At 46.2% G+C, this 12575-nt stretch overlaps 1 protein-coding gene across 1 annotated transcript in view; it reads left to right on the top strand.

Moving 5' to 3' along the window:
• Window positions 1-247: 247 nt before the first annotated feature.
• Window positions 248-12575, top strand: part of CHRNB4 (cholinergic receptor, nicotinic, beta 4 (neuronal)) — a 30333-nt gene continuing 18005 nt past the window's right edge. The window contains 2 exon segments of the mRNA XM_006888370.1: window positions 248-302; window positions 7709-7857. Coding sequence (XP_006888432.1) covers window positions 248-302; window positions 7709-7857 — 204 coding nt within the window.

Raw genomic sequence — 12575 nt, 5'->3', positions numbered from 1 at the left:
GGTCCAGGAGCGGGGAAAGACTGGGGAAGGGGAGGGGTTGGGAGGCCGGCTCCGCCCCATCCCCCGGGTGGGCGGGGCTCACAGCTGAGTATATGCTGGGCTCTCCTCGGGGTCCTAGTGCCCGCCCCGGGAAGCGGTCAGACCTCCGAGGCGGGGACCGGTGTTCACTGGCCAGCTCGCGGCTCGGCGGTGTCCGGGTGGTCAGACAGTGAATTCGCTGCAGCTGCCTCCCCAGCTCCCGCTCGCTATGAGGACTGCGCTGGCCCTGGTTCTTTTTCCCCTGATTGCCCTTTACGGGCGCGGTGAGTTCTTTTTAGAGAAATAGGGAGGGACGCCAGGGCCGGGCGGAGCGGGCTGGACTGGCCACAGGTGGGAGGGAGGCGGGTTCCGTGCGCGGGGGAGTGGCCCGATACTGTTCTGGCAGGACGGAGTTCAGCCCCCAGCCCCGGCAGCGGGATGGGCCAGGGTGGGGGTTCTGCGAGGTTTGGAGAGGGGACCCCTCTCGCTGCGCCCCTGCGCGGCCATGGGCATCCTCTGTGGCGAGTGCCTCTGGGCCGGCAGCTGAGCTAGGTGACCTCAAGCTTTGCAGGCAGCAGCACTCACCTCGAGTGCAAAAGGGAATGCTCGGAAGACTCGAAGACTCCGTCTCCCATCTCTCACCAGGGCTGGGCAGTTTATTCCGTGAGGTCACTTGAAGAGTGAACACAAGTAGACACCAACGAGCAAGTCCATTCTTCAGCCCTTAGCTCCAGAGTCCTCACTCTCCTCTCGAGAGGGCTTCTCTAACACCGCTATGGCAAAGTTAGAGAAACAGCCAGAGGGAAGGGCCTTGCCCACATCGGCAGCCTTGGAATGTCTAGCCTTTCGGGGGACAGACCTTCCAAGAAGCATTTTTTGGTACTGTTGTCTCTGATAGCCTGCGGGATGGCAAGCCTGTCACTCAGGAATCCTTTGTTCCTGATACCTTGAAAGGGGGATTTTCACATCCCTTCTCTAGACAGAGTCCAAAAGTGGTAAGAATTTCCTTCTTTGGACCTCACTTTACTCACCAAAGATCTGAGGATCCTTTCAGCTCCTACTCTCTGGTCTAGTTTTATCACCTAAATTCTAGTGCACCTGGGGACTAGTTAAGGCTCCTATCCATAATCCAGGGTGGAGACCTACTCTATCCATCATCCTTGGATAGCGATTTACTACAGAGGGTGTTGAAGTAGGGGGTGGGTGAGACTCAGAGGTTCTTAAAGGGTTATGAGCGCACACCAAAGATGGTGTCTGCCCATCAGATTGCGTCCTGGCTCTGCTCCCACTTGTTGAATGACCCTGTTTCGTGCCTTTTCCCTTTTCTGGGTCTTGGTTTCCCTTTCTGTTCCATAGGCTGATACACCTTTCTTGCATTTTAGGAATGCAGATGTGTGAGCCAGTTTCTGCAGTGTTTCTTAAGTGCGTGGTCCCAAGGCAGGCAACCCGTACAGATCACCCAGGACAGCTTCCTGGGCCCCATTTTAGAACCACTGGGTCATAAGCTGCATTTATACAAAAATCCAGGTGATTCTTACACATGCTTGGAGACACCCTGATAGCATATGGTGACCTTTTTGCAAAAGGTGGAACAGCAGGAGGTGGTTTTTTTTGGGTTTTGGGTTTTTTGTTTGTTTTTAAATAGGGAAAGAAATATTTTAAAAATTGAAACTAGTGAAAAATGCAAGTCATAACAAACAAAAAAATTTACAGCTTAGCAATCAAAAGATGTCCAGTCACATTACTTCCCACCATTGCCATCTTCATCAGTGTGTCCAAGTTTGTAATCACAGCTTAGGAGACAATACCAGATAGGAACTGACTGAGTAATAGGAGAGTCAGTAATTCAGAAATTACAGAAATATTAAAGAGAATGTTACTGGCATATTAGATTCCACTATTACATATAAAAATGTAAAGCATTTGAACAGTAGAAAAACACAAGGGGCAAAAAAGATAAAAGAAAACCCCTGGAGCTGGAAAATGCTTGCAATTAGCACATCAGATGAGTTTGGTGTTTGAGAACAAATTAATAGTTTCTTCTGACAGTAACTAGTATCAATGGATGATATTGTAATATGTCATTGAGTGCACTACAACTAATAGTTGACCCTAATAGGTCTGAACCTTGACCTACGCTGTGCTATCCTCACTATCTTCGACATGCCCGAACCCACTGTTACATTTTTGGTGTTAATCTATTCTGTTGAAGGGCTTCCTCTATTTCTCTGACCCTTTATCTTTCCCAGCATGATGTCTTTTTCCAAGGACTGGTCCCTCCAGACAATTTGCCTAAAATTTTTTTTTAATTTTATTTTATTATTTTGTTTGTGTGTGTACCGTCAAATCAGATCTGACTGGTACAGGAGGAGATTGCTCCTCCTTCTCCAGCAGAACATCTGGTAGATCCGAACCACATACCTCTGGGATTGCAGCAGTCTCTTGCCGCTAGGCCACCAGAACTCCCTTAAAAGATTTTTTCTTAATTTTAATGAAAGTTTACAGAGACTTAGGGTTTCCAGTCATTCATTGTTGCATTTTTCTCCCTGTCCACTCCCTTGTCCACCAGTTCACACTCTTCTCCTTGAAAAGTAAAAGAAAAATTCTTTCATTGTTATGCAATCCCTCCCCCCAAGTCCTCTCCACTGTGCAGCCTTCATTCTGGACTCCTGTCATGACAATAATACCTAATCAAGGTGTTTTTAAAAAAACAAAATTTAAAAAACACACCACTCCACAAAACCAACCCACAGCTGTCGTTTAATGACCACAGATCTTGTATTCCCTTCCTAAGAAAAACAATCCCCAAACTAAAAATCACTCTGGCTCTCTCATGTGCCCACTTGGCACAAGATTATTGACCAGTACTTTCTATACAGTATATTCCAAGAAAATAGGAATATCTTTCAATTTTTCCACTCCTGAATCTTAGATCAGATATGCTCCCTCAAACTATATTCAAATTCACAAGATTTATCATTTTAGCGATGACTTCCTCAGATTGTAAGCCTTTTACTGGCAGGCATTTTTCATAGAACGCCTAGTCCTAGGAAAGGGAGACCCTGGCCACCGGCTGGTCCAACCCACTCCTCATCAGTCTTTGGGTCGTGACTGACCTCTAGCGGTAGCCTCTTGCTTTAACTGTGTATGGAATATGACCCCCCGCTAAATCGTGGAAGGGTGAAAGGCCTGTCCTTATTCCTTTAATTCCTTGAACCCAGCAGCCTCATGGACAGAAAGCAACAGGCTAAGGAGTTCTGGTGTGGTGGCCTATGGGTAAGAAGCTGCACTGCAATCTCAAAGGCATACAATTAGAATCCACTAGCTGCTCTGTTGGCATCCACTTCTGAAATGGCTTGCCTCCAGAAACTCTATGTAGGAACAGTGCTCAGGCCTTTCGTTCATAGGGTCACTATGAGTCATCTACGACTCGATGGCACCTAACAACAACAACAACGACGACATAGAGAGAGCTACTTTGGCCTAGTGGACAGAAAGTTATGCTACCAAGCTGAAGGTGGGTGATTTTAATCTGCTGCCCTCAGGCCAGGTTCAAATTGTTTTCCTGTCAAACGTTCTTCTAGGTGGTATAGCACTGGTCTGAGTATTGCTGTACAGAGGTAACTCGTGATTGCTGTGATGCTGAACACTGGGACACTGATGTGCCAAACGTGGTAATGGTTACCCATGGTGGACAGTGTTGGCAGGAGCTTCCCTACTAAAACAAGCCTGGAAGCAGGAGCGGCATCCACTTCCAAAATGGCTTGCCTCTAGAAACTCTATATAAGAACAATGCTCAGGCCTTTCTTTCACAGGGTCGCTATGAGTCGTCTACGACTCGACGGCACCTAACAACAACAACAGCAAGCTGCTCTGTAGAAGGATAGATCTCCTTTCCTGCAATTTACTACCTCTGAAAACCAGCTGAAGCTATGGGTAGACAACAAAGAGTCTAAATATGATGTGCTGCTCTGGGATCTCCTCCTTTTTGGTGGCGAGTGTGTGCCCCGGCCCTTATGGCCACCTCTCAACACACACATATACAAATATAAGAGAGGACATGGAGATATGCCTGATGCTAAAGAACATGAGAAGAGTCCACAGCCAGTCTCTCCCTGACAGGCAGTGCCTCCTAAACCTGGCTGTGCCACCAACTTGCTGGAGATCCTTGAGTAAGTTTCTTACCTCCTTTGGGCTCACATTTTCCAGTTAAGAAATAGTGTTGGGAGCCCATAGCTAGTCTTCAGGATGGCAGAGGGTACCTTGAAGCACCTGAGTTCCTGAGAGGTGAGGCAGAGCCAAAGATGAGCACCTGGGTCTCCCAGGTATAATCAGAGCCAGCATATGGGCCCCCACAGCTGCAGAGCTGCTCTGAGCTCCCAACAACCCAGCTGGGCTGACTTCCTGGGCTGCAGAGATGAGCGAGCCAGTCTCCCCCTAGCACTGCAGGACTGGGGCCAAGTGCTAAAGGTTCTGAACCTAGAGTGGCCTCAGATATACCAAATTATCTTGAGCAAGTCACACCCTCTGCTGTGAAATGAGAGGCTGCCCCAAATACACTCACTCCTCATTCATATGGGACAGATCATTATGTGAAAACAGAGGAAGAGTATATCATTGCATAGTTGCAACTCTACCATTGTATAATTGCCAAATTACATACTTGCATAACTGTCACACCACCGAGAATCATGGTCCAGCCAAGTTGACACATAACCTTAACCATCACGGTCAACATTACTCACAGCTCACTATTCCTTACTATCAGATGTATGTATGTTGTTAATGCTCAAAAGAATTGCATAGTAGTTTTTTTACTATGTCCTAAATGCAAAAATGGCTGAGATCATTAGTAAGTGAAGAACAGGCGCAGATACATTAAGGAAGGAGCGGCGAGGGACCCAGCTGCAGTCAGTGTATTCAAGCAGCTAGCCTCTGGCTGAGGGTGGAGGGCAGTTAAGACTCAGTGGACCATCACAGGTCGAGGGTGTGAGAGACATCATTCAATCTAGGTCAAACAACCACAAGACCCCCTCTGATAGCCTGGGGGCAGTTGAGGGGAGAGACAGCAGGCAGCAGGTATGCTGGGAGCATCTTTCACAAGGCACTAAATATTGCATCTGCTCCAGATAGGCAATGAGTTGGAAAGCACACAGAGCAGACAGGGCAGGGGCTGCTCCCCTGACCATGTGTCCAACCCGGCACCCACCCAAGAGTCCATCATGCACCTACTCAATCCAACCCGCCCATGGTCTGGACCGTCTTGTCCTTCGCATGGAGGTACAGCTCAGTACTCTTAGAACTGGCCCTTCAGAGAGAATGAATCAGAGTGTGAGCCAAGCAGCCCCTCTCCTGTATCCCCACACCCACCTTATTTCTTTATCCTTTCCCAGCACATCTTCCTCCCCCAGCTCTTTCCCCCAGCCAATTTCCATGTCTTTTCCAGCTACTATACCCCTGTTGACTATTCTGACTCTTCTTGCCAAGAAAAAGTATGGGTCCCTGCTCAGACCTGAAATATTCTCCTTGAAGACACCAGAACAAGCAAGATTGAGTTTCACCCCAGATTTGAGAGGGAATGAGATAAAGACCCAAACACTACTTTCAAGGTACCGGGGTATGGAGAGGTAGTTCTGGCACTGGTGGAGCCCAGGGGATGATGAGGGCAGGCTAACTGAAGGAGGTTCCATATGGCTCTAAACTTAGACCTCTCCTTTAAACTCCAGAGCAAAAGCCTGCTGCCAGCTGGACCTCTCCTGGTGTCTTTCAAGTACCTGTTGCTGTGTAGCATCAAAATGGAACTAATTCACAGCTGACCCTCCAGCAGGTTTTCGGAGGCAGTAAATTGTAGGAGAGGTGATTGCCAATCTTTCACCCAAGGAGCAGCAATTCCTTATCGGTGGTACTCAACAACACAAAACCAACAAGCCACCAGAGCCTCCTTTAAAGCACCTAATGAGGCATTAATTAGATTAATTAATGAGGTTCATTGGTAGAATTTTTGCCTTACAAATAGGAGACCAGGTTCTATTACAGCTCATATACACTACCAGTCATTGTAGATTTACATGTTGCTGCGATTGTAGCATAGTGGTAAGGAGCTGTGCTAACAACAGGAAGGCACATGGTTCAGATACACCAGCTATTCTGTGTTGCAGTCCTCTCCCTTAAGACTTACAGCCCCTGGAAACCTGCTGTAAGAAGATCAGCTACGGGTCGGTTTTGACTTGACACACAAATAATGATGCTGATCAGTGAACAGAACTTCCAGATTAAGGTGGACTAGGAAAAAAGACCTAGAAATCAAATTTTTATTTCAGCCAATGAAAACCACGATTATAGATCATGATAGACTATTGTCAAACCACAAGCAGTCTCTGAGGTGGTATGGGACTGGGAAGCATTTAATTCCATTTTGCATGGAATTTCTCTGAGTCAGGGAACAACGCAAAGGCAGCTAACAGCAACAGGCAGGTACTTATGCTCAGTAGATCCAAGTCTGGACCCAGAATATTCCTCCCTCATCCCTCTACTCTTTTTTAGTGAAGGCATCACTCTCCATACAAATCTGCAAACAAAATTCATATTTGGTTAACTTCTATACCACACTGCAAGCCCTCTGGGGGCAGGAACCATTTCTGCCTTTTTCTTGGCACTGTTCTATGAGCTCTGATGTCCTAGTGGCAAAAAGCTGTGCTGCAATGCTAAAGGCACGTGGTTTGAATCCACAAGCTGCATGGTGGGAGAAGGATGGGCCATCTCCTCCTGTGTGATTAACTGCTAAGGACCAGTTCCGACTGGATGGTACACAACAACAGTTCCCGGCATGGGGAGCTCTGGTGGCTTAGTAAGGAGTAGCACTGGCAGCCTAAAGGCAAATGGTTCATATCCACCAGCTGCTCCACGAGAGAAAGATGGGCAATCTCCACCCATGCAATTTACAGCTTGAAAACCCACTGGAGAGTCAGCTGTGAGTCAGTTGTGACCTGACGGCACATAATAACAATAATATTATCTGTTTATAAGAGTTCCTGGCACAAATGAAACACTCTGATATTTGGTAGCCAGCTGACTGGGGGCAGTTCTGGTAAGAGAAAATGTCCTCCAGGCCCTAGACGTGAGATAGCACAGGACACATGGGAGAAAGGCTAGCAGAAGGGTATGGCCAGAACCCAGAGAATCTGGGGTAAATGTGAAGAGGTGGGAGAAAATAAGCCGGTGCTGAGATAAAAGTCTTGGACATCAATCCAAAATATTTGGCTTTAATTCTGCCTGCTGCACTAAGGGGTGATGGGTAGGGAGGGACATTTGTCCAGTTTGTGTTGTGAGAAAATCACTTTAGGGGTGAAGAGATCAACGTGAATGCTACTGGAACAGCCTAGGGCATGGATGGGAAATTAGGGCCTTGGTCAGAGATGGCAGAGATGGGGGCAGCAGACTGAGAAACTTGGAAAGTAGACTAGACAGCACACTGGGTGGACCACTTGGATGAGCCAAGGAAGGATCAGGCTAAACAGCCATTTTTTTTAACCAAATGTCAGGAGCCTAGGATGCATTCATTGCTAGAAGAAACAGGATGGAGAAGGAAGAGGACAGATAGAACAGCCCTCCCCTTCACTGCCATCAGCCACAGTGATGATCAATTGGAGGGGGATCTAGCAGGCCTGTGTGTGTGTGTGTGTTTCCTCAGGGGACTGCCGCATGGCCAATGCAGAGGAGAAGCTCATGGACTATCTTCTGAACAAAACCCGCTACAACAACCTGATCCGCCCAGCCAACAGCTCCTCCCAGCTCATCTCCATCAAGCTGCAGCTCTTCCTGGCTCAGCTCATCAGCGTGGTAGGTGCAGGGGCCCCCTAGGCTTGAGACAATCCTGAGAGGAGAGGCAGCTAGGTCTGGGGGTGGGGGGATGGAGTGACCGTGCTGTGGTCAGGGTTGGGAGTTAGGTGACTTGAGTTTTAGTTTTGACATTGCTCAGGTTTCTAGGCAGGGTCTAGATTTTTCCTTTCATCTTTTTTCATTTCTGAAAATTAAGGCATTTACCAGAATTTTGAGTCTTGAGCCTGCTTTCTCTAATGTTAGGATAATTTTTCATTCCACAAATGTCATCTGTGACTTTGGCATGTGCTATTCTCTTTATGTGGGGGTTTCTCTCCTACTTTGTCTACACTAGCTCCAGACTTTGGAGCTAACTACAAATCTGTTGCCAAAGGCCGCTTTAAAGTGCTAAAGAGCAAGGTTGTCACTTTAAAGACTAAGGTGTGCCTGCCTCAAGCTATGGTCATTTTAATTGCTTTATATATGTGTATGACATTTGGACAATGAATGAATAAGGAATGCTGAATAAGAATTGATGCCTTTGAACTGTGATGTTGGTGAAGAATATTGAATGGAGCATGGACTGCCAAAGGAACAAAGGAATCTACTTTGGAAGAAGTGAAACCAGAGTACTCTTTAGAAGCAAGAATGTTGTGAGGAGGGGCTAGTCCCTGAAAAAGGACATCATTCTTGGAAAAGTATAGGGTCAACCAAAAGAGGAAGACCCTCAGTGGGATGGGTTGGCACAGTGACTACCACAATAGACTTAAGCACAGTGGAGATTGTGAGCATGGTGCAGGATTGGGCAGGGTTTTGATACATAAAATTACTATTAGTCAGAACCAACTCAGTGGCACCTAACAACAATAACAACACAAAGACCTGATCTCAGTAGCAATTAAAATTCTTTGGCTGAAAGAAACAGAATGCCCAATGACGAATAGCTAAAGCAATAAAGTCATTTATTAAATCACATAACAAGATAGACAATGGATATAGTTCCAGGGCTGATTATTTCATTAACTTAATCATGTCAGTGCTCTGTGCTTTTTCTTTTTTAGCTCATGCCATAAAATTGCAGCAATAACCCACAACATAAAGTTTTCATATGACAGTATCTATAGCAAGAAATGCCAAATCCTCTGTACATCCTCATTTGAACATGAATAAGACATTCCCAGATTACCTACTGTCTATACAGCCCTGTGAAGCTCATTGGCTTGAGTTGTAGTCCAAGCCCAAGCCTCAACTAATCATTGGCCAGTTGTTGTTATATGTTGTCAAATTGCCTGCAACTCATAGAGACCCTATGTACAATAGCCCTGAAACCTGTACTACTATCCTGTGCCAACCTGATTGTCTCAGGTACCCTTACCCTCATTACCCTAGTCACTGAATCTATCCATCTCATCAAGGGTCTTCCTCTCTTTCTCTGTCCCTCCACCCTTCCAAGCATGACATCTCTCTCCAAGGACTAATTCCCTCCTTGCAACATGCCCAAAGTCAGAAGAAGTTTCAGAATCCTGGCCTCCAGGAGCAGCCTGTTTCACCCTCTCCAGGATGAACCTGTTTATTCTCCTTGCAGTCCATGATATATTCAATATTCTTCTCCAGCACCACAGCTCAGAATTGGCCAGAGAAACTGAATTATCATGGTTGGTGTAGTCTTAACTATACATAGCAAGGGGGCTATAGAAGGACTCATGAATATTCAATATCTAATTATGTTCAGGCTTTACTATAAAAGAAGAGACGCAATGACCATTGCTAGGCATTCAATGGTCTTGCCAGACTCTGTCTTAACTGGGCCTCCAACTATCCATTGCTTCTCCTCCTCGTCTTTAAAGCCTTGTTTCATTACCTTCCCCAGTGTGCTCAGCTAATAGCCTCACTTGTCTCATAATTGTTGAGAGAAATAGGAACTAGGTTCAAAGAACAGAGAAGTACAGAAGCTCTGGTGCTAGGATAAGACGAGAGGCGGCTGCTGGTCTAGCCAGGCTGAGTGAGGCTGTGAAGAGAGGAGGAAAGTCACTGAGGGTTTGGAAGGGAGGGATGGGTTACAGAGTTCACAGAAAGGCTTGGGGTCTTAATATGTGAATGTGCAGTGAAGTGGGGCATGGAGGAAGGCTGAGATGCTAGGGAGTTTCCCTTCTGTCCTCTGCTGTCTCTGAGTTAGGAGGAATCTAGGGAGACTGGGCCATGATAAACCTTCCCTGATGTGACCTTCCTACAACCTCACCCACAGAACTAGGCCCGTGCAAGCAGCTCTGAAGAGCAGACACTTGAGTACAGGGTGCCATGTCTAGGTGCAAGGGAAAAGATGCTCCAAATCTAAACTCATTGCTATCAAGTTCATTCCAACAGAGATAACCAAAACCCAAGCCCACTGCCCTCAAGTCAATTCCAACACACATATTGGACAGGGAAGAAGGGCCCCTTGGGTTCCCAAGGTTGTAAATCTTATAGGGAGTAGACTGGCCCATCTTTCTCCCATGTAACTGCTGGTAGGTTTGAACCATCAGTCTTTTGGTTTGCAGCCCAACACTCTGCCGCCAAGGCTCTCTAACCATTCACTCAAAACTCATGGCCACTGAGATGACATTGACTCATAGCTGACTCTCTAAAGGCTGTAAATCACACTGAAGGAGATGGCTCACCTTTTTCTTGCAGAGTAGCTGATGGATTTGAAACTCCTACCATTGGATTGACAACACAACTCCTTATCCACTAGACCACCAGAGCTCTCAAGGAGATAATCAAGGGGGCTGAACTTCCTCCTCACAGTGATTACCTTAACTCTCAGCCTCCTTCTATAACACAGCAGGCCCTCACAAACCCACCTCCTCAAACATACAGCCGTCAAGCAGGTTTTGGCCAAGTGAATGGTGGATTCTTCCTTCTAAAGATCTCATTAAACACACTGAAGAATGAGAACTGGGCAAAGAGCTCCGAGTTCTCTGTTCTCTTCTGCACCATAGTTACATTGGAAGGAGTAAGGGCTTCCTGCCAGGTCTCACCCAGGCTGATATCCGTGTGTTATGTGTCCAGCCAAGGGAAGTCTGCTTAATGTAGCCAAGCCCAGCTGCTGCCCTGCAGCTGCCACCCTGGTGAGAGTGAACAGGCAGGCAGCTCTGGCTGTAGTGCCAGGCTCAGGCTACCCCTGCCAGGTCTGGTCTGTGGGCCTGTGGAGCCAAAGGGACTAGTGAAACAGAAGGAAACCCAACTGCTAGTCCTCACCCCTGTGAGCTAGAGATTTGTGTGTAGAGAAAATATTAAGTTTTAGTTACTTTCTTTGTCTTCAGGGGTTTGGGGCTTTGTTTTCAGGAAGAGTGGTTATAGACACAACTGACTTAAAGATGGAAGTTTCTAGGAAACAGGCAAAGGTTTTTGGCCTGGGTAAGATAAAGAGAGCTCTATGGGCCTGGTGGACAGAAAGTTATGCTACCAAGTCAAAGGTGGGTGATTTTAATCTTCAGCCCTCAGGCCTCGTTTTGTTTTTGGTCATACGTTCTTCTAAGTGGTATAGCACTGGTCTATCCATTTGTTGTACAGAGGTAACTCATGGTTGCTGTCATGCTAAACACTGTGACACTAATGTGTCAAATACAATAATGGTTACCCATCGTGAACAGTATTTGATGTAGCTCACTGATTAAAACAAGCGGAAGCAAGAGTGACATTCACTTACGAAATAGCTTGCCTCCAGAAACCCTATGAACTTGGAGAAATGATGAAAGTTATACAGATGTTCAGGTTTTTCATTCATAGGGTCACTATGAGTCATCTACGACTCAACAGCATTTAACAATAAAAGCAACAAAGATAAGCAGAGCATTAAAAGCAGCTCTTTGGAGGTTCCAGGGCCCTGGACTAAGGTTATCAGCACACTTAACAACTGCTGGGGGAGAAAAGGAGAATGAGGGGCGAGGGGCAGGACAGAGACACAAGGGCATTTTCCAGGTGATGGAAATGTGCTACATCTAGAAAGGGAAGGTGTTCAATGTATAAAGCGCTTGTGAAAATGGATCAAACAGTACCCTTCAGATCTGGACATACCACTGTATGTGCTTAGAAAAGTGGAGGGTCAGTGAAAGAGAGGAAGACCCCCAGCACGGTGACCATAGCAATGGGCTCAAGTGCACCAGCAACGGTCAGGATGACACAGGATAGGACAGAGTTCTAATCCGTTGTTCGTAGGGTTGCTAGGAGTTGTACTCAACTCAATGGCACATAACAACAATAACAATGAAATTTAATTCAATTAACAAAAATAACTGCTTATAAACACAACGAAACATTTTTCACTTTCGGCGATGTCAGAGCACCTTGTTGCAGGGTAGCCTTTTCACAAGAACAATTTACAAAGTCAAACAAAATTGGTTGAGGGTATCAGAGCTCTGATCCAGAATCTCAGAGGTCAAGGGCATTTAAAGAGGTGACCTTGACTCTTTCCTCACTTTGAGATTAGGGTATAGGGCCAAGCATTATTCAGAAAATGTTCTCTTGCTATCTATAAAATATTCATTGGCTAACTTTTCCAGAAGATTGCCATATTCCTCTTCCTAATCCTTCTTCAACTCCACTGAAACTTATTCACCACTGATGACCCTGCTGGTATTTGAAATACTGGGGTCATAACTTTTAGCATCACAACAAAATTAAAAATGCCACGATATGATAAAGTGACAGCCAAGTCTCACTTTGGATGTATTATCAGGAAGGACAACCCTGGAAGTAAA

This window comes from Elephantulus edwardii, unplaced genomic scaffold (assembly GCF_000299155.1).
Source record: "Elephantulus edwardii isolate Elephantulus edwardi_28Jun2011 unplaced genomic scaffold, EleEdw1.0 scaffold00066, whole genome shotgun sequence".
NCBI lineage: Eukaryota > Metazoa > Chordata > Mammalia > Macroscelidea > Macroscelididae > Elephantulus > Elephantulus edwardii.
This window is presented reverse-complemented; position numbering and strand designations above follow the sequence as displayed.